Source organism: Quercus robur, chromosome 7, assembly GCF_932294415.1.
Source record: "Quercus robur chromosome 7, dhQueRobu3.1, whole genome shotgun sequence".
NCBI classification, from domain to species: domain Eukaryota; kingdom Viridiplantae; phylum Streptophyta; class Magnoliopsida; order Fagales; family Fagaceae; genus Quercus; species Quercus robur.
In genome coordinates, this window is record NC_065540.1 from 42,078,957 (window position 1) to 42,100,925 (window position 21,969).

General features: G+C 42.1%; 2 protein-coding genes across 2 annotated transcripts; both read right to left on the reverse strand.

The window, feature by feature from the left end:
• Positions 1–19,687: 19,687 nt before the first annotated feature.
• On the reverse strand, positions 19,688–20,584 carry LOC126691428 (uncharacterized). The gene is made up of 2 exons (XM_050386479.1): positions 20,258–20,584; positions 19,688–20,068 (listed from the first exon to the last, which is right to left on the reverse strand). The coding sequence occupies exons 1-2, from the start codon at positions 20,582–20,584 to the stop codon at positions 19,688–19,690; spliced, it is 708 nt and encodes a 235-aa protein (XP_050242436.1).
• A 291-nt stretch (positions 20,585–20,875) lies between these two features.
• On the reverse strand, positions 20,876–21,652 carry LOC126691429 (uncharacterized). Its single transcript, XM_050386480.1, has one exon. The coding sequence runs from the start codon at positions 21,650–21,652 to the stop codon at positions 20,876–20,878; it is 777 nt and encodes a 258-aa protein (XP_050242437.1).
• Positions 21,653–21,969: the final 317 nt, after the last annotated feature.

Here is a 21,969-nt window from a genome sequence, read left to right on the forward strand (position 1 = left end):
TTTTGCTTGACTCTATTCCGTTGTGTATTCTATATAATTACTTAATAGATGTGTAGCTCACCCCATCAATTACTATTTTTTAGATTAAAGTGTAGTTGGGAATTTAAAACCTTCGGATTGCTTTGTAAGATGCGAGGTAGAGCGTGGAAGTTGTAGGCGACTTCAGTATTACTTGGAGACTTATAGAATTTTAGTTACCTTTATTTTGTAATTCATGTTTTCTATAGTAGAGATTATTTCATATTTTGTGGAGTTTAGACTTTTGTAAGAGGTTTTATTTAAGAGTATTGTTTCTTTAGAGTTTTAATTTATTTTGGATTAATTATGTTTAGTGAGTTATATAAGTTCAGCAAGTTAGTCATGTATCTAAATTCATGTTCCATGGATTTGGGTCGTGACAGGCTTCGTTTTCTTCTCCAACTCCTTCCTGTGCTCACCCATTTCAACCAGCATCCCATGGCTAATTTCTGGGGCATAGCCCACGATTGAGTACAGACTGTCCCAAAAATTGTTAAACATGAGTCAAAAACAAAATAACTTTAAAGTAGAAAAATGAAGGTTAAACCAAACAATAGCATCCTCAAAATATGTAGATAAATCATATTCAAAATAAATATTGGATGAGAACCTTCATTTTAAGTCCAATCTACTTATTTTCATCAACAAAAACAGTGACTGCCTCCTAATGTCCCAAAGAACTCACATAGAGGTAACATGTCTGTTAGGAGCCCAAACAAAGCCAAAACAAATAATCGAAAACACCTAACCAAGGTTGACTGCCGATCAGGAAACAGTTTGCTCTAATAGGCAGCTGAAGCTTCCAATCGGCATTTTGTTGTTATCCAAGTGCTGATTGACAGTTTGATACTCTAGCTCAAGCCAACTCCTTGCACATAGGAAACTACTAATAACAGCCATGTACTTGATTTGGAATTGTAACACATGTTGTAATTGATTAGGGAAAATTTAGCACGTCTAAATGCCTAGGAGCTATAGACTTATAGTGAGTTAGAAGTTAGTCAGACATTGCATATATAATCCATTGACATGTGGAAATTCATTCAAGCACGTGTCTAATGCGTTAGTTTGGAATAAGCCAAATGGAATGAAGCATGTAATAGCCAATGGGAAAGAGGCATGAAAGTATATAAATAGAGCATTGAAATCATGTACTAGTCATAATGAAGAATAATAAAATTGATGCATTGTTTCTTGCTTAAGTCTCATTCTAAGTCTTGCTCATTCTTTCTCCTCTCAATTTCTTAGGGAGGTTGCAACTCCCTTGAAGTAGTCACCTAAGCCCATTTCCACTCAAACTCTCATGGAACCGCCTCCCCCCCCCCCCCCGCGGAACTTTCAAATTTTGTGATTAATAATATTATAATGACATGAAATACCTTATTTGCCCCCCCTACACAAAAGACACGGTGCCTTTCCTAGTAGTAGTAGACTTCTACTTCTAGTACAATTCTATATATAAAACCAATGGGTCCCACTTAGTAATGATTAAAAAAATAAAAAAAATAAAAATCTCTACATTGATTCATTGAACAGTAGTCTCTCTGAACACAAAAACTTGATGGGCTAGACAAAAACGTACTACAAGTCTACAACTATAAAATAAAACCGTGGGTCCCACTTGGTAATGATTAAAAAAAATAACAACTTTGCTACACCTACAAGGAATAGAAATCAGTACTAGCATAGAACTTACTGGGTAATAATTTTGAATAGAAGATCAGTGAATGAATGATTGCTTAGTAAGATATATTCAAGACTATTGAGTGTGAAGAAATTGTGCAACGGTTTCAAAATATGAAAAATCGTCCAAGGCAATTGAGTAAAATAAGCTAGGTGTGAAAAAATAAATTAATGTTTACATTTTATGTTAGATTTTGTATGACAATTACATTATCATATAGTTGTTTATTTATTTTGTTATTAATACTAATTAAATTTTTTAGATTAATATTTTACTTTCAATCTTGTCTTTTAATCTTGCCCCCCTAACCTAAATTTCTGGCTCCACCACTACATGGAACCCATGACGTAACTGAAATACTAGAAGTTCCACACACATACCCTTAACACTTTTCACCTCAAGAACCCACTTGAAACACCAAACTACCCTAACTCTAACCAAGCTCTGATCAATGTCTTAGCCTCTGCATTATCTAAATTTTCAAACCTACACTTCTAAAGCCCGGTTTGGATTCAGCTTATTCACGTTTGCGTTTTCAGTTTGCGTGTTTTCTCTCTTTTTTTTCTTTTTCTTTTTTTTTAGTTGCAGTTGTTGACTTTTACACAGTATACAGTGCACATCAGTGGGTCCCATGCACTGTTCACGAGACCTACAAACTTCACTTTTCAACAACTTTTTCATTAAAAATGGTCCCACGACACTATTCACACATTTAAAAATTATTTTACTATAGTGTTTTCAATTTTCAGCAAAATAAGTTGTATCAAAACGGACCATAAATAAACTATTGCCAATAGCAGTTAGAAACCATGGACTCCTTTTAATACTATGAAACAATGCTGTTAGAGCATCCACAGCAGATGTTGCAAAAAAAAATGTCATTTTGCCACACCAAAGACCTACTTTATTATTTTACAACATCATTTTACAACATCTCATTTATCAGATATTTTATCATTCAACTCTATACATTAAAATAATATTTATTACACATTAAAATAATATATTATCCCCTCCCCCGTTATCATCAACAACACCGACAGCCACCACCGGCCATCACAACCCACAGCCCACCACCACTGCCACTGTCACCGCCCATAGCCTACAGCCCACCACCACCCAGATCAACTGAACCACCACCTCCCACCACAGCCCACAACCCAAATTGCAGCCAAAAAAAAAAAAAAACCCACAACCAAAGAAAGGCAGAGTGAAAGGCGAACAGAAAGGAGAGGGAAGAGGGTGAGATCGACGGCGGCCACGAGGTGAGATCAGCGAGATCGAGCGTGGCTGAGATCGAGCGTGGCTGAGCGTGGCTGAGATCGAGCGTGGCGGAGCGCGCTGTCATCGTCGGAGCTACGCCGTCATTGCTGCCGGTGAACATCTCAGACGGGTCAAAGAAAGAGGGAACCGGTACAGGGAGAAAAGAGAGGGAACCGGTGAGTGAGAGAGAAGAGAAAAGAAAAAATGAAGAGAGAGGAGAGAGAAAAGAGAATATAAAACAATAAAAAAATTTTGCAACATCTGTCTGTACCGTCTCATATTTGAGACTGAAAGTTCAACTAGTGTAAAAACACCCTTGAATGTTTAGACCCCCAATTTACAAATTAACCAATTCAAGCTTTATGTCAAACAACTAGTGTGCGGAAAATGAACAAAAGCTATAAAACAGAATTGGAAAACAATCTAAGCCAATTTAAAATCACAACCCACAACAGATAGTAAAAGGCAAAGATGAAAGGGAAGGAAGATGGAAACACAAGGACAACACGCGAAGTGTTATCGAAGAGGAAACCGAAGCCCTCGGCGTAAAACCTCTCCACCGCCCTCCAAGCGGTAAACAATCCACTAGAAAATGTAGTTAGGATACATGGACAGCAATAGACCCTCCAAGCCTAATCTACCCAGTGCACCTAAGCCCTCCAAGCTTCTTGCTCCAACGAGGTTGCGCCAAACCTATTTCTTTTCTAACTTCCCAGATTCCGCTACTTGACCATAACATCAACCAATGTAAATTGGTTCCTTCCTAACTACTTCCCAAAACACCAAACAGCCCTCTCACAATAATGGATATGGTGAGAAAAAGGTTTTGGTAAAATGCCTCTCAAGGATTTGACAATGGAGAGGAAGAGAGTTGAGGAATTTGAAGAGACTCTTATGTAAAGATTGTAGATGAATCGATCTTGTTTTACTCTAGGGTTTCTCTCTCAAAATTCTCTTTGGAAGCTCTCTTTCTTTTGTGGGTATAAGGGGTATTTATACTGGGGTGAGAAAAGAATGTGAAACGTCAGGTTTTTCAAAACAGGGGTGGCTCGCGGCTTGGACTCGCGGCTTGACTGAGTCGTGAGTTCCAGCCGCGCGATAACAGAACGGCCAGTTGTCCTATTTTGTCCTGTAGTACTCCAGCTAGCATGACGCTTGCTTGGCACGTGTGCTGCTTTTGGCGGCTTGCAACCACGAGTCACCCGCGAGATCAAGCCGCGAGACTCTGTTTTCTTGCACACTCTTGAGCATTCAATCACTCTATCTCACTCACTACCCTTACAACAAGCCCACCTAAATACAGGGTTACTAAATGCTGAAATACAAGCAAATTTGGCACAGAATAAAGCCAACAAGATGGTTGATTAAATTCAACCTTACAATCTCCCCCTTTGGCTATTCCGTGACAAAACCCTAAAACAGACTCTAGACTTAACATGTGAGTTAGGAACAGTTGAGCAAAACTCACTCACACCTAACTCTAGAAGCTGTGAAGCACTTGAATCATATGAACATGAAACTCCTAAAACATAACAATACACCATGATCATTGTATGCAGAAAAGCATGAAATGCATATAAAACAGGCAATATGTGATCAAGCAAAGATGGAGTTAAGAAACAAATCATGGCTTGATCAAACAAGTAATCACTACAAGGTAGTGATCACAATGCTCATTCACATTTGGAATGAACACTTGAACATACAAGCAAACAAGAACAATGCAAGTTACTTGTATGCCCAACACTCAACCAATGCATAATACACTAAGTATATGCATCTAGGAACAATCCTACAAGGGCACAAGAGTAATTTTCTAATGTATCTTCCTCTGGAAGTTCTCTTGTATCATCAGATGTATGCTTTATGAACACTTCAGGTCACACTACCTATAATGCTTGGTAGTGATGTGTGCTTTATGAAACATGTTAGTATATAGCTTAGTTTAGTCTAGTCCATCGGGCCTAGCCTAATATACTGTACTTGTAATACACTCATATTACTTATACTTCACACATACTTAGCCTATATAAGACTCTTTATTGTACAGTGTTATACACACAGAAAATACATTAATATACAGACTGTTCAGTCTTTTTCTCTCTTACTTTATATTCTTAACATGGTATTAGAGCCATTACTCTGACTTTTTGGTATCTGTGGTCATCCCTGGTGTTCTTCCGCTGCCCTTGCCTTCATCCAATAACCATTTTCAGAAGCGAGTCACTGCCGTCAAGCCACTGCAATCCTCAGATCCAATTTATTCTCTAATCAAATCGTTGAACCATGGCGACAAATTGATAGATCAGACTATTATAAGCAAAATCCAGCCAAAAACATCCTGGTCCGACTTGTCACGCGCCTCCAAAAGCTTCTGCGAGTCAAACAATCGCCTCACGTGCTGCCACGTGCTGCCGGTTCCACTCACGCGCTTCTACGCGCCAATGTTGCGCCGTCACGCGCTTCATGCTCTGCCACGTGCTTGATTCAGTTTTCCTGAAGCCACGTCAGCCCTAGGTGACGTCATCCTGCCATGTCATTGTATTGCATCATCCGCCTATGTCAGCACATGTTAGCAGTTGACTTTGACCGTTAACTTCTAACCATTGACTTGCACTGTTGATCGTTGACTTTTTAACCAAAGTCAAAATTTTTTGACAAGGCCTATCTTGCTCAGTTTTTCTCGTAGATTCCGTTTTTGGGTTCCTTTTCTTCATTTACGATACCTAAATCCCTCTTTTTGGTCATTTTTTTTCATTATGGCTTAAGAGAATGAACAAGACATTGTACGTCCTATCACCGTTATCCTGGATGGTCCTACTACCTATCATGCATGGTCTCAGAATATAATTGTCTTTCTCAAGGGTTGCAAACTATGGCGTTATGTAACTAGTTCGATTCACAAGCCAGTGCCAATACCTAAGTCCAAAGCTGCAACTGATGCCGATGCCTCCAAGATTACTCTTGCAAAGGATGATTATGAAGCATGCCTAAAAGAATGGGAAAGTATTCAGAGTAAGATCTTATCTTGGTTTATCAATACCTCTATACCTTCCATTCATAGTCTTTTTCCTCGTCTTGGTACTGCTGCAACTACTTGGATATTTCTGTCCAATCACTACAATTGCACTAATGATTCAATCCTGGAGTTTCACATTGAATCAAAGCTTTATCAAATGCACCAAGAGACATGTTAGTTTATTTCTAATTATTATTCTCAGACTTCTTCAATGTGGGAACAACATTCTGCTGCAGATCCTCCATTACAGTATCCTGAGGACATTAAGCTCTTTGCCAAATATCAGGATCGTCATCGATTTATGTATTTCATGATGGGTTTACATGAGGATTTTTAGCCTACTAGAGCTTCTTTGCTTAGCCGGTCTCCTACTCCTTCTCTTTATGCTGCAGTCAAGGAGCTCATCTCCAAGGAGAATCGTTGGCCTACTCATCACATGTCATCCTCTAACCATGTGTTGGCTACACCCTCTCTTCCTCCACAACCTTCCATTGCTGCTATCACTGCCTCTCCAACATTAACCTTTAGGTGTCCCTCCTCTCAATCTTCGAAAGGTACTCGCTGCGAGTTTTGCCATGCCAAGGGCCATGATATCTCTGTTTGTCTCAAACAGCAGAAATTCATGCAAGAGCAGAATAAAGCTCCTCCTCCTCGGGCAACTGCTATGTGTCCCTTAGATCTATCGGTTCCTACAGGTCCATATTTGGCTTCCTCACTTACTACAGCTGATATCGAGACAGTAGTTCAACAGGTTTTATCCCGAACTTCCACTGCCCTTTCTGTCACTTCAGGTAACCATTCTTGGTTTTTTGATACTGCATGTTGTAACTATCTAACCCCTAATGAATCACAATTCTCTAATAAGGCACATTTAGCACATCCTTTCTCTATTTACACTGCTGATGGAACTCTAGCCATAAAGGAACAATCTCCACTCCTAGTTTATCCCTTAGTGACACTTTTCATATTCCAAAATTGTCCCTTAATTTGCTTTCTGTTGGTCAACTCTATGAATTAAGAGTAGATATTCTATTTACTAATCATGATGTGGATGTGCAGGATCCCCGGACGGGTCAAGTGTTTAGGACAAGCCGTAAGGTTGGACGTATGTTTGAGGTTCACGACTTGAAGATTCCTTCACAAGTTGTTTCTGCTGCTGCTACTACTACCACCATCTCGCCTGGTTTATGGCATGCTTGTCTTGGTCATATATCTTTATCTCGTCTTCAGTTGTTAGCTTCTCAAGGTCATTTAGGTTCAATTCAATTTCCAAAATTTGATTGTACTTCCTGTCAATTAGGCAAACAAACAAAATTGCCCTTTAATAATAGTGACTCTTTTTCTTCTGCACCTTTTGATCTTATACATTCTGATATTTAGGGTCTGGCACTGGTTCCCACTAAGGGGGGATCTCAATATTTTGTCATATTTGGGGATGATTTTTCTCGATATACTTGGATTTATCTGCTTCACCATAGGTCTAAACTTGTGTCCATTTACCAAACATTTCATAGAATGATTGAAACACAATTCAATCGCACCGTTAAGATCTTTCAGTTAGATAATGCTCAAGAATATAATGATAAATCTTTCTTATCCTTTTTAGATAGCAAAGGTACTCTCCCCCACCGGTCTTGTCCTTACACCTCTCAACAAAATGGTTATGCAAAATGAAAACACAGTCATATTCTTGATGTTGTCCTCACCCTTCTCATTTCTGCCTTTATTCCTGAGCGCTTTTGGGGTGAGGCAGCACTCACTGCTGTTTACACCATTAATCGTGTTCCATCACTGACCACACACAACAAATCACCCTTTGAGCTCCTTTATGGTCAAACCCCTGACTGCTTATCTCTTCAGGTTTTTGGTTGTGCTTGTTTTGTCTCTCTTCCTCCTCATGAACGAACAAAGCTCCAGCCTTGTGCTCGTCTCTGTTGCTTCCTTGGATATGGTGTATCCCAAAAGGGTTTTTGCTGCTATGACCCCATCACTCATCACCTTCGTGTCTCCCGTCATATTAAGTTCTGAGAACATCGTCCTTTCACGAGTCTTTAGCAGTTTCCTGTGTCCTCTTCCTCAGGGTCTCCCATTTTTACTAATCTTTTCCTCCCTCTTTATCTTGAATTTGTAGAGGATTCTTCAACATCGGTTGCCTCTCTAGAAGAGTCATCTCTGGTTTTGTCCTCGGCACATGACCCACCTGTCTTGGATCCTGTGGCACCACCGTCCCTTGAGCCTTTTGTTGGTCCTGACCTTCATCACGCTACTCGGGTAAGCATTCCTCCTCCTTATCTCACTGATTATCATTGCTCTTTTGCTTTTGCCACCCTTTATGAGCCTCACACCTATCGTGAGGCCCATACTAGCCCTCTTGGCAGCAAGCTATGTCCGAGGAACTAGATTCCCTTCACAAAAATCACACTTGGGATATGGTTGATTTGCCTCCTAATCAGTCTGTAGTAGGGCAGAACGATACAAGACTCTCCTCGTTGTGAAAGGCTTTACTCAAGAATATGGCATTGACTATGAGTAAACTTTTACTCCTATTGTTCGCCTTACATCTGTCAGATATCTCATTGTTGTGGCTGTCGTTCGTCATTGGCCTCTTTATCAGATGGATGTGAAGAATGCTTTCCTTAATGAAGACCCCCAAGAAGAAGTGTACATGAAACCACCCCCTGGCTATACTCACTCAGGCTATCAAGTTTGTCGCCTTTGTCGTGCTCTTTATGGCCTCAAACAAGCTCCTCGGGCCTGGTTTGAAAAGTTTAGCTCAGTTGTTGCTCAGCAGGGTTTCACTTTGAGTCCTTATGACACTGCTCTCTTCCTTCGAAGATCCTCTGCTGGTATCACTCTTATTCTTCTTTATGTTGATGACATGATTATTATTACTGGAGATAATTCTATAGGTATCCGCTTTCTTCAGCATTTCCTTAGTCAGCATTTTGAGATGAAAGATTTGGACACTCCCATCTATTTTCTTGGACTTGAGGTTACCTCATCCTCTAATGGATACTATCTTTTCCAAGCTAAATATGCTTCTGACCTTCTCTCCAAGGCCGGTATCATAGACAAAAAAAACTGTTTCCACTCCCTTGGAATACAGTGCCAAGCTCACACCTTTGGATGGTGAACCTATATCAGATGCTACTCGTTATCATCAACTGGTTGGTAGTCTGATCTATCTCACTATCACTTGCTCGGATATTTCACATGTTGTGAGTATGGTTAGTAAGTTCATGGACGCCCCTCGTTCTGCCCATTATATAGCTGTTTTTCGGATTCTCCAATACGTCAAAGGCACACTTTATCATGGTCTTCACTACTCCTCTCGGTCTTCTCTCGAGCTCCATGCTTATTTAGATGCGGATTGGGCAGGTGATCTGACTGATTGATGCTCCATCACAGGTTTTAGTTTCCTGTTAAGTACTTCTCTTGTCTCATGGCATAGCAAGAAGCAGGACGTGGTTTCCCGTTCTAGTACTGAGGCTGAGTATTGTGCTTTTGCTAGCACCACCTGCGAGCTTATCTGGCTTCGATGGCTCTTGGCTGACATGGATGCTCCACAGCCCACTACCACTCCACTTTATTGTGATAATCGTAGTGCTATCTACATTGCTCATAACAATGTCTTCCATGAATGCACCAAGCACATTGAGATCGATTGCCACATCACTCGCCAACATCTCAAGAAAGGTAACTTCAATTATTCTCCATCTCCTCTGCTAACCAACATGCTGATATTTTCACCAAAACTCACCCGCCTAATTGTCTTCAAGATCTGATATCCAAACTCCAGTTGGCTTCCTCCTTGCCACCTCGAGTTTAAGGGGGGATGTTAGTATATAGCTTAGTTTAGTCTAGCCCATCAGGCCTAGCCCAGTATACTATACTTGTAGTACACTCATATTATTTGTACTTCACAGGTACTTAGCCTATATAAGGCTCTCTATGTTACAGTGTTATACACACAGAATATACATCAATATACAGACTATTCAGTCTTTTTCTCTCTCACTTTATATTCTTAACAAAACAATTTGGGTTATTATGATCCTTTGTAGTTCTATAACAATCTTATTTTCATGTCAATTTGGATCTCTTAATATGGTTTATTGCTTTACAAAGATTTTGCATCCCCAATCCTAGTTAAAATGCCAAGGCATAGCAAAGTGAAGAAAAATACTATATATATTGAAGTTGTTAGAATGTCTGTTAAATGATTAAATTCATTGTTTTCTAACCATTCCAAAATCAATCATTTATGATTTTGGAATGGCAAAACGCATACATTGGTCTAAAGATAACTGTGAACCTATTAGGCTTTTTTTTGTTTTCTTTCATATTGTTTTCTAACCATTCCAAAATCAACCATTTATGATTTTGGAATGGCAAAACGCATCCATTGGTCTAAAGATAACTGTGAACCTATTAGGCTTTTTTTGTTTTCTTTCATATTATAATTCAGTTGTTAAATTGGGCATAATGATCCATGTTTATTCCCAAATGGCAAGACCCATTCTATTCTCTATTCTCAGCTTAGCTAATGAAAAGATTTAGCAGAAATATGTAATGAGAAGCTTTTTGAGATAAGACAAAACTTTGTTACAATTTTTTAAGTGTTTTACTTTAGGTTTTTTAATTAAATTTAATCATATAGTTGTAATGGCCATTGAGTCATATAATTGAATTTAACTGTCTATCAGCAATAATAACATCTAATACTGTCATATGGTTGAATTTAATTGGTGAAACAATTAATGATTAAAAAATTATATCTAAGTTTTGTCCCAAGAAAAAATTAATGCTTAAGAAATTATATTTAAGTTTTGTCCCTTTACTTTCGTCTATTTTTTTTTTTTTAATGGAAAGTTCAAATATAGAGATGTATTACAATATAGTTTTGCTGGTTTTTTTCCCCATAATTGAGGGTTTATAGATTAATTGGCACATTTCATGTACAAAATGCTTAGAGGTTTAGGGTTGAAAGGGTTCGAGATGCGTGGTTAACAGCATATTTTAATTATCTAAAAAAAATTTGTAATATGGTGTGTTATAAGATGCATTTGTAGCAAGGAATCTATTGGTAGGAAAATACCATAAAAGATCAAAAAATGGCTTCAGCTTGTACAAGGTACAAACTAGAGTAATTTTTTGTGCTTCATATCCCAACTGAACATGGCATATGACCTGATTTAGGTGATGGTCTCTCTTGAACAAGTTTTTGAATTTAAGGAACCATCAAACTTAGCTTGTGCATTCATGAGTTGTTTTTTTGTCATTATCAGAATGAAAAGATTTCTGAGATACTATTCTTACAAAAGAATCTATCCATAATGATGTAGAATACTTATTGTAAGGACACGATTCGTAACGAACCGTAACAGTGTTGGGCTCGCACGTAAAAAGGCCCAAACAATATGATTTGTAGAGCGTGGGTGTAAAGAACTAGGTTAACTGTGGTATCTCAAAAAGACTCACTCTCATGTAAATTAAAGATCTAAAGTTGGTACAACGATCCTTTTCTTTGGCGATCAATACAATTCTTTTTCTCTCCTTTCGCTCTTCTTCTTTTTTCTGTGCTTTTCTCTTTTTTCCTTTTCTGTTTCGATCCCTTTTCTTCATGCTCTTCTTTTAATTTATATACCCCCGTTTGTGTTCCATCCTCACCGCACACGTGTAGGTTGGGTCCGGAGGATTTCTTTCTGTCCCATCTAGCACCTCCTAGAACTTCCTATGGGCAACTATAAGGCTGCTTCCTTACTGTTCAGGTATCACCTCCACATTAATGCGGCCAGAGAGTTGGTTGAGAGGTCATTAATACGGAGGTAGCTGTAGCTACAGATATTTGTTTGCCTTATCTCTTTCATCCTTGGTCGGTTATTCTATCTTTTATGGTGACCTAATTCTGAGGTCTGGTTGCAATAAGACCACGTCCTGATCGTCCTCGGACGCATACTGCCGAGGAGTATGGTGTCCTCGGACGGATACAGAACCCTACCCTTGTGATATTGACTACCATCCCCTTCAGTAACTACCTTATGACCTGACTTGGCCTCCTCGGACGAATATGCATCCTCGGATGGGCCACGGGCCCAACAATCCTGAACAATCCTAAACTTTATGGGCCTATTGATCGAACGGTCCCCACAATAGCCCCTCAAAATCCTACTTTTCGACTCCTCGGGAGAGAAGTTGGATTTTGACGTCATAAGCCTGTACCTGTGCGCGTTTTGGGGCATGCCCCTGACGCTTCAGCATCCCGATTTTGGAAACATTAAATTTTGACAACTCCATTGTCTCCCACGTTCGACGGTGAGATCTAAATCAAACGGCAGAAGGCTTCCCCTGTTTTGTGAGCGGGAATTTCACCGCTCACAACCCTCACATGACTATAAAGGCGTTCCCTAATTAAACCTGTACTTTACCTTCGATGATTACATGGTTCCAGAGCTCATACATTGAACCTGCCTTTTTCCAGTCTCCGTTATTCTCTAGGCGACTACAAATATTCGTACGTTGTCCTAGGCCCTTCCTTTGAACCTGTAAGTCCTCTTGAAGTTTTTACCACTTTCGTTTTGAAGCCCAAAAGTCTTTTCTACTAAGTTTTTTAGAAAAATGGGGAAACAAAAGAATCCATTTCGATGTCTCGTTGAGTCCGAGGAGGGTATTAGAAACTTTCGCTCTAAGTACAAGATCCCCCCAACGGTAGGGATGAGGTACGCAGCCCAAGGGGAGTGGGTTGATGCCAGGCAAACTGGGGAAGTAGTTATCCCCATGATCGCCTTTATTGAGGGCGGGATGACTATCCCCATGGGTAGTATCACTAGGAGTTACCTCAACTTCTTTAAGCTATCCCCCACCCAGTGTGCTCCAAATATGTTTAGGGTCTTGGGAAGCATAGACGCTCTGAATAAGAGAATGGACCTAAAGCTAACCCATCATGACGTGAATTGGGTGTACAACCTTCATCGCCTAGCTGACCAGGGATATTATCTCAAGTCGAGATATCCTGAAGTAAGGCTAATTCAGTGCCTCCCCACTTCAAATAAGAACCTAAAGAAGGATTTCCTTATTTTCTCTGGGGAATGGCACGATGGTTTACCTTGTCCGACAATAGAGGGAACACCAGGTGGGCGCGAAGTTATAGATCTATACTATTTAGTTCGTGAACACATTTCATTTATTCTTATTATTTTTGTATCCTACAACTTTAACTTTAGAATCAACGGTTTTGCAGATAGGCGCTACACGAAGCCCAATCTCAGGTTAGTCAATAAGGCGAGCCTAGATAGGTTATTGAAAGCTGAAATATACGTGAACGAGGCTGATGGTCAGCTCCGGGCAGCACATTTAATTCTTGGCTATACCCCCCTTTCTTTTGCCTTTCAGGCGCCGAAGTGCGTGATTAGAGCACGCGATCCTCGGCTTCACCGTATCAGTGTTGCCTACGAAGGGTTTATCGTTCCAGAGGGTATTCCGCTTCCCCAGTACACACCTCGCACAGAGCCTCTTTTCGTAGCTAGCGTCTCGGTGGGACCTTCTTCACCCTTACCTTCCCTCAGGAAAAAGGGAACAAAAAGGGGAAGGAAAAAGGGAAAAGGCAAGGAAACCGTTGTAACAGTATCTGAGTCCTCGGACGATTTCGGGATTTTTGATCAGCCCACAAGCCCCGAGGAAGACCCTGACGAGATGGGGATACAAAGGAAACCCCAGAAAAGCTTGCTGGAGCTGATGGAAGGTCAGCCGGGAAAGTCTGCACCTGCCAAAACAATACCATCCCAGGCTTCATCTCTTCCAGCCAGGTCTCCTCCTCCAGCTCCTCACCACCCTCCTCGTTCATCTCCACAACCAACGCTTCCCAGCACTGCTGAGCAGAAAAGGTGCAGGGAACAGAAGGGCAAGGAGGTGGCGGATACGAGCAAGTCTCGTCCCACTCGAGAGGGGGATGACCAACGAGCTGCAAAGCAGCAGAAAACTAAGCACCCAGCCACGCGGGGCCAAGAGAAATCTGATTCCCCACATCCTGAGCCTCAAGCATGGTTGCCAGCACCTATGCATGGTGGGGAGCCTCTGCGAGATGATGCCTCTATAAGGGACTTTAACGGCGGCATAGGATGTCACGTAGCCTCGGCCATAGAGGAAGCCTTATTGCTCCCGAAAGACATGGCCAAAATAAAGAATATGAGGAAGAATGAACTCGTCCTCGACAACAAAAGATATTTGGGAATGGTAAGAAACTATCTTTTATCCTTTTTCATTCTATGACTGTTACTCACTAATATGCGCTTTTCATTGACTATAGTGTTAACCCCCTTCTTTTTTTTTACAGATCATCCAAAATACTTTCAAGCTAGATGAGATGCTCAATGCTTGCTCCGATCAGCTAGATGGCGAAAGGAAAAGGCGGGTAATGGCTGTACAGACCTTGTCCAAATCCGAACAGGACTTGGCCGACGCAAGAAAAAAACTACAGGTTGAAGAGGAAGCTCGCAAGAGCACTAAGTCGGCATCAGAAGGCTACCAGAAGCAGGCCAAGGAACAAGCAAGGCTTCTGCGCGAGGCGAATGTCGAGCTGAAGAAGACTCAGGAGCAAGCTCTTACTCTTAAGAAGCACCTAGAGGAAACTCAGAAGCTAAGGGAGCGAGCTGAAAAGCTCAAAGAGCAAGCCGAGAAAGCGAAAATCAACGCCGAACAGGCACTGAACGAAGCTGAGCAGAAAGGCTACGAAGTTGGTATAGCTGAAACTGAGAAGGCTTTGAGAGCCGAGGTTCCGGAGGTATGCTGCATCTACTGTGCAAGAACTTGGAGCGAGGCTCTTAACCGTGCTGGGGTTGAAGCCTCATTTGAGCTACGTAGGCCAGAGAACGTATATTATCCCGAGGCAATACGCCCCTCAGCTCCTCAACCCCATCAGGCTGATGCTCCTTCTCCAGTTATTAACCTCAACGAGGAGGTTTTGCCTCGCAATTCTCCTTCTCGCGGCCAATCGGGACCATTTAAAGAAGGACTAGCCCCTCCAGGAGCTTCCCCAGACAAGACCACCACCGCTTCGGAGGCAGAGACGGCCTCCTAGGGTTTTCAACAGGAATTGGACTCCACAGTTCTACCAACTGGGGGCATTACCAAAGCCAAAGATGGAATCGCAACTTCGGAGGCAGACCTACCCGCCAGCTAGATCCCACAGATCCAGTTGAAATTAAAAAAGTAGAACTTATTTTGTAACTTTAAATAGACACTTAATAGAGGACTTCCTTGCTCATTTTCTTATCGCTCTGGCGGCTCCATGTTATCTTTGCACTCATTCACTTTGTCGTTGTAATTTTGTATGGGTTCATTTCAACCACCTTCTTCATTGTACGCCAACCTTGCGTCCAAAGCTCTCTCTCCAACCCCTCAATGAATGTTATAGGGCATTATTTCCGTCAAGTTCATGATTAGAAGATTTATCACAACTCTGTTACCATTCAATAATTCAATACACAACATAGAAGGTTAATTTCCACCGAGTTTGCAGTCCGAGGACCTGGCATAACTTAGCTTCCGTTCCACGTTTTTAATATACGTTATAAGATGTTAATTTCCACTAAATTTGCGGTCCAATGACCTGGCATAATTTAGTTTCTGTTTAACAATTCAATATAAATCATAGGACGTTAATTTCCACTAAGTTTGCGATCCGAGGACCTAGCATAACTTAGTTTCTGTTTAACACTTCAATATAAATTATAGGATGTTAATTTCCACTAAGTTTGCGATCCGAGGACCTGGCACAGCTTAGTTTCTGTTTAACACTTCAATATAAATTATAGGATGTTAATTTCCACTAAATTTGCGATCCGAGGACCTGGCATAACTTAGTTTCTGTTTAACAATTCAATATAAATCATAGGATGTCAATTTCCACTAAGTTTACGATCCGAGGACCTGGCATAACTTAGTTTCTATTTAACAATTCAATATAAATCATAGGATGTTAATTTCCACTAAGTTTGAGGTTCGAGGACCTGGCACAGCTTAGTTTCTGTTTAACACTTCAATATAAATTATAGGATGTTAATTTCCACTAAGTTTGCGATCCGAGGACCTGGCATAACTTAGTTTCTGTTTAACAATTCAATATAAATCATAGGATGTCAATTTCCACTAAGTTTGCGATCCGAGGACCTGGCACAGCTTAGTTTCTATTTAACACTTCAATATAAATTATAGGATGTTAATTTCCACTAAGTTTGCGATCCGAGGACCTGGCATAACTTAGTTTCTGTTTAACAATTCAATATAAATCATAGGATGTCAATTTCCACTAAGTTTGCGATCCGAGGACCTGGCACAGCTTAGTTTCTATTTAACACTTCAATATAAATTATAGGATGTTAATTTCCACTAAGTTTGCGGTCCGAGAACCTAACACAGCTTAGTTTCTGTTTAACACTTCAATATAAATTATAGGATGTTAATTTCCACTAAGTTTGCGATCCGAGGACCTGGCACAGCTTAGTTTCTGTTTAACACTTCAATATAAATTATAGGATGTTAATTTCCACTAAGTTTGCGATCCGAGGACCTGGCATAACTTAGTTTCTGTTTAACAATTCAATATAAATCATAGGATGCAAGAGTACAGGATGTATAATTGACGTAAGTTAAAAGAAAATATTTGAATTGAAACACCTTTATTAATAATAGTACCTCTTGAGATTATTTACATTCCAAGGATGTAGTACAGGTTTTTCATCTAGGTCCTCTAGATAGTAGGCTCCTATTCCTGTTATAGAAGTGATCCGATATGACCCCTCCCAATTAGGTCCCAGTTTTCCCCAATTTGGATTCTTAGTGGCCCCCAGGACTTTCCTCAACACCAGATCTCCTATGGCTAATGACCTCATCCTCACATTGCTATCGTAGCCCTTCTTGAGTTTATGCTGGTAGTAAGCTAGTCGAACCATCGCACTCTCCCTTCGTTCTTCAATCAGGTCTAAACTTTTCTCCAACATCTTAGGTCCCAGTTTTCCCCAATTTGGATTCTTAGTGGCCCCCAGGACTTTCCTCAACACCAGATCTCCTATGGCTAACAGCCTCATCCTCACATTGCTATCGTAGCCCTTCTTGAGTTTATGCTGGTAGTAAGCTAGTCGAACCATCGCACTCTCCCTTCGTTCTTCAATCAGGTCTAAACTTTTCTCCAACATCGCATCATTATTACCCGAAGAGAATGTACTGGTCCTTAACGTTGGGAATCCAGTTTCCAGGGGAATGACGGCCTCGGCCCCATAGGTCATGGAGAAGGGAGTTTCCCCCGTCGAACGTCGGGGCGTGGTCCGATACGTCCAAAGCACATGTGGCAATTCTTCCACCCATTTTCCTTTCGCGTCATCCAGTCTCTTTTTAAGCCCATTAACTATTACTTTGTTAACAGTTTCAGCCTGCCCATTGCCTTGTGGATAAGCTGGAGTGGAATATCTATTTCTTATTCCCAGTTCTGAACAATATTCCCTAAAGGCATTGCTATCGAATTGGAGTCCGTTATCTGAGACAAGAGTTCAGGGAATTCCAAATCGTGTAACAATGTTCCTCCAGACAAACTTCTTCACATCTACGTCCCTGATGTTCGCCAAGGGCTCAGCTTCAACCCATTCAGTGAAGTAGTCTGTACCGACCAGCAGGTACTTCTTGTTTCCCATGGCTTTAGGAAAAGGGCCAACAATGTCCAACCCCCATTGCGCAAAAGGCCAAGGGCTTGAGAGAGGGTTAAGAACTCCTCCCGATTGGTGGATATTCGGAGCATATCTCTGACACTGATCGCATTTCTTAATGTACTCCTGCGCTTCTCTCCGCATGTTTGGCCACTAATAACCTTGTGTGAGGGCTCGGCATGATAGAGACCTTCCTCCTGTATGGCTTCCACAAATGCCCTCTTGCAATTCTTCCAGGATTGACTCTGCTGTCTCAGGAGGCACACAGAGCAAGTATGGCCCAGAGAAGGACCGTCTGTATAACTTTTTATCCTCAGATAACCAATACCGAGGAGCTCTCCTTCGTACTTTCTCAGCTTCCATCTTATCTTCGGTCAATATGTCACTTTCAAGAAATTTTAATATGGGATCCATCCAGCTTGGCGACAGACTAGCTCGATGGATTTGGCAAACCTCCTTTTCTGGTGAGGTGGGAGTACACAGGTCTTCGACGATAATCACCCGAGGGAAATTTCGTACTGAGGAGGTGGCAAGGGTTACCAAGGAATCAGCGTGGGTATTTTCACCTCGAGGAATATGTAATACGTCGAAGGACTCGAACTCCGTTCGCATACGTCTAACCCGATCCAGATACCCTTGCATCCTTGGGTCTCGGGCCTCCAACTCTCTGGTCACCTGGCCGACTACCAACCTCGAGTCTGAGAATAATTTAACTGCCTTTCCACCCATTTTATGGACCATGCTCATTCCCATTATCAAAGCTTCGTATTCTGATTCATTGTTAGTAGCCGAGAGCCCTAGTCTTAATGACTTCTCGATGATGACCTCTTCGGGGGATATCAACACCAATCTCAATCCTGCTCCCCGTTGGTTTGCGGCCCCATCCACGTACACTTTCCATAAAAACTCTCCTTGTGCGGATATTAGGCCAACCGATTTTTCATCCATGTGATCTTGATTCCTACTAACTTCCTCAGGGCACTCAGCGAATTCAGCCACCAGATCGGCGAGGACTTGACCTTTTACAGAGGTGCAAGGCATGTATTTAATGTCAAAAGCACCCTGAATCGTGCCCCACTTGGCAATTCTTCCGGTGTAGTCAGCACTTCTGAGTATGGACTTAAGGGGCAGTTGGGTCAAAATAACCACAGTGTGAGCTTGAAAATAGTGCGGAAGCTTACGTGTTGCATGGACCACCGCCAGTATGGCCTTTTCTAATGACAAATACCTCACCTCGGCTTCATGGAGGGATTTACTTACATAATAAACTGGCCTTTGGATGCCATTGTCTTCTCGCATTAAGACGAAACTAACAGCATGAGGGGCTACCGCCAAATAGGCATACAACACCTCATCCACCTCAGGGCTAGACATGATAGGCGACCTGGACAAGTAATCGTTCAACTGCTGGAACGCTTCAGCACACTCCGCGGTCCATTCGAATCCTTGCCACTTATGTAACAGGCGGAAAAAAGGACGACACCTCTCAGCCGACCTGGAGATGAACCGATTCAACGCAGCAGTCATCCCAGTCAATTTCTGCACTTCTTTTGGATTCCGAGGTGCTTGCAAATCGTTAATGGCCCTAATTTGGTCTGGATTCACCTCAATTCCTCTATGGGTCACCATGTACCCCAAGAACTTCCCAGAACCTACACCAATGGAGCACTTCGAAGCATTCAAGCGCAACTTATGTTTTCTCAGTATCCCGAAGATACTAGTGAGGTCCTCCACATGTTCGGACACTACTTTACTTTTCACAACCATATCATCGATATAAACTTCAATATTTCTGCCCAATTGTGGTTCAAACATTTTCGTCATCATGCGTTGGTAGGTAGACCTAGCGTTTTTCAAACCGAAGGGCATCACCTTGTAATGGTAGTTCCCAATCGGGGTCACGAAAGCAGTCTTTTCTTGATCGTCGGCGGCCAGTGGTATTTGGTGATACCCTTAGAAGGCATCCAAGAAACTCATCCTAGGGTGACCCACAGTCGCATCCACCAACTAGTCGATCTTTGGCATAGGAAATGGATCCTTGGGGCAGGCCTTATTAAGATCCGTGAAGTCCACGCACACCCGCCATTTTCCAGTCTTCTTTTTTACTACCACCATATTGGCCAACCACTGAGGGTAAAAAACTTCCTTGATAACCCTGGCCTGTTTGAGCTTGGCAACTTCGCTTCTAACCGCCTTAACATGTTCCTTCGATGGTCGCCGAAGAGGTTGTCTCCTGGGCACCACGGCAAGGTTCACGTTGAGTCGGTGACAAATGAAATTCGGGTCTACCCCTGGGGCTTCATACGGGTCCCATGCAAAAACGTCCACATTGGCTCGGAGGAATTCCAGCAAACTCGCTTTCTCTTGCAAAGGCAATTTGGCCCCAACCTGGAAGAATTTTTCTGTATCATCAGCAACAACTACCCTCTCCAGATCTTCACACTCTACCCCATTGGCTAGCACGTCTAAGCCTGATACTGGGGGCTTTAATTGCTATAACTCATTGTCAGCCGTTGCCGAGGTTTCTGCTTCCGGCCGATGCTGTATAGCCGCCACTAGGCACTGCCGGGAAATTGCCTGACTCCCTACTATTTCCAACACTTGGTCTCCGGATGGGTATTTCACCTTCTGATGTAGAGTAGACGAGACCGCTTTAAGGGTGTGAAGCCAAGGTCTGCCCACAATAGCCGTGTACGGAGAAAAAACATCTACGACAATAAAGTCCACCTCCACCACATCCGTACCTGACTGTACAGGCAGCCTTATTAGCCCCATGGGAATGACCAACCTTCGCTCAAAACTTACCAGAGGGGAATTATAGGTTGTTAAGTCGTCTAGTTTCAATCCTAGCCCCTTATACAAATCTGGATACATCACATCCACATCGCTTCCCTGATCAACCATCACTCTTCAGACATCATACCCGCTAATCCTCAACGTTACCACCAAAGCATCCTCGTGGGGCTGTATGGTCCCCACCAAATCCTCATCTGAAAAACCCAAAATCCAGGGGACACGCCTCTTGGCTCTCTTCAATGCTTAAGAATGATCCTCGGCCGTGGATCGGGATACCAATAACACTCTGGAGGGGCAAGATCCAGTCCTTCCCAGGGCCGCGAAGATAACATTAATCGTACCCAGGGGGAGCCTTGATGAAGCGTCCCCACGCACCTCGGAACCTGCTTGGCTCGCCCTTCAGCTGGAGTGATGCAAGAGTTGCTTTAATTTCCCTTCACGGACCAACTGTTCCAAATGGTCCCATAAATTCCTGCAGTTATCTGTTGTGTGCCCATGATCCTGATGATAATGGCAATACAAACTCGAGTTGCGTTTTCTGGGCTCCCCTGCCATCTTGTTCGGCCATTTGAAAAATGGCTCGTTCTTTATTTTCTCCAAAACCTGCTGAACGGGCTCCTGAAATACTGCATTAACAACCTGGGCGTCCGCCGAGACTGACTGCCCAACAAAATCCCTCCTTGGTCGGCTGTTATTATAACGGTCCGACCTGAAATCCCTCCTCTCCTGAGGGATCGCCTTGGCCTTTCCTTTCCCCTGAAGTTGATCTTCCTCTACTCTTCTGTACTTATCTATTCTGTCCATCAGCTGGCGCACACTAGTGACAGGTTTACCCGTCAAGGACTTCCTCAAATCATGATCAACTGGGAGACCAGCTTTGAAAGTGGTTATAGCCACAGGATCATTCTTTCCCTCTATTTCGTTAAACATTTCCCAGTACCTATCCGAGTAACTCTTGAGAGTCTCGCCCTCTCGCATAGACAAAGTCAACAAGGATCCCAAAAGCCGAGGAGTCCGGCTGCATGTAATAAAGCGAGCACCAAAAGCCCGAGTCAGTGTTTTGAAAGATCCAACAGAATTGGCCCTTAAGCCATTGAACCACCTCATCGCCGTCGGACCCAAACTCGATGGAAAAATCTTGCACATCAAAGCATCATCTCTGGAGTGAATATCCATCTTCTGGCTGTAATAGCTTACATGTTCCACCGGATCTGAATGGCCATCATACAGAGAGAACGTAGGCTGATGGAACCGCCGAGGATGGGTAGCATCGTCTATGTTCCTCGTAAAGGGTGACTTGGAAATTTGACTCAGGGCTTTGTTCATGGCATCGTTTCCCAAGCCCCTACTAGTTGTGTAATACCCCAATTTTTGTTTTTTATGATTATCACTGTACCTTGTCAATCTTATTATAGAGTTGAGGTAGTATATGTGTGTGCACAGTAAGATGGGAGTAGACAATTTTTGTGGTGCTACAAATAGGTGAGAAATTA

Excerpts from the sequence above, each read along its gene's own strand:
- LOC126691428 (XM_050386479.1), bottom strand. The coding sequence starts at position 20,584 with ATGGTTGATCAGGGAAGCGATGTGGATGTGATGTATCCAGATTTGTAT. Across the intron at positions 20,069-20,257 it reads TGGAAATAGTAGGGAGTCAG|GTTGGGGCCAAATTGCCTTT; the intron begins GCAATTTCCCGG and ends AAATTCTTCCAG.
- LOC126691429 (XM_050386480.1), bottom strand. The coding sequence starts at position 21,652 with ATGGATATTCACTCCAGAGATGATGCTTTGATGTGCAAGATTTTTCCA.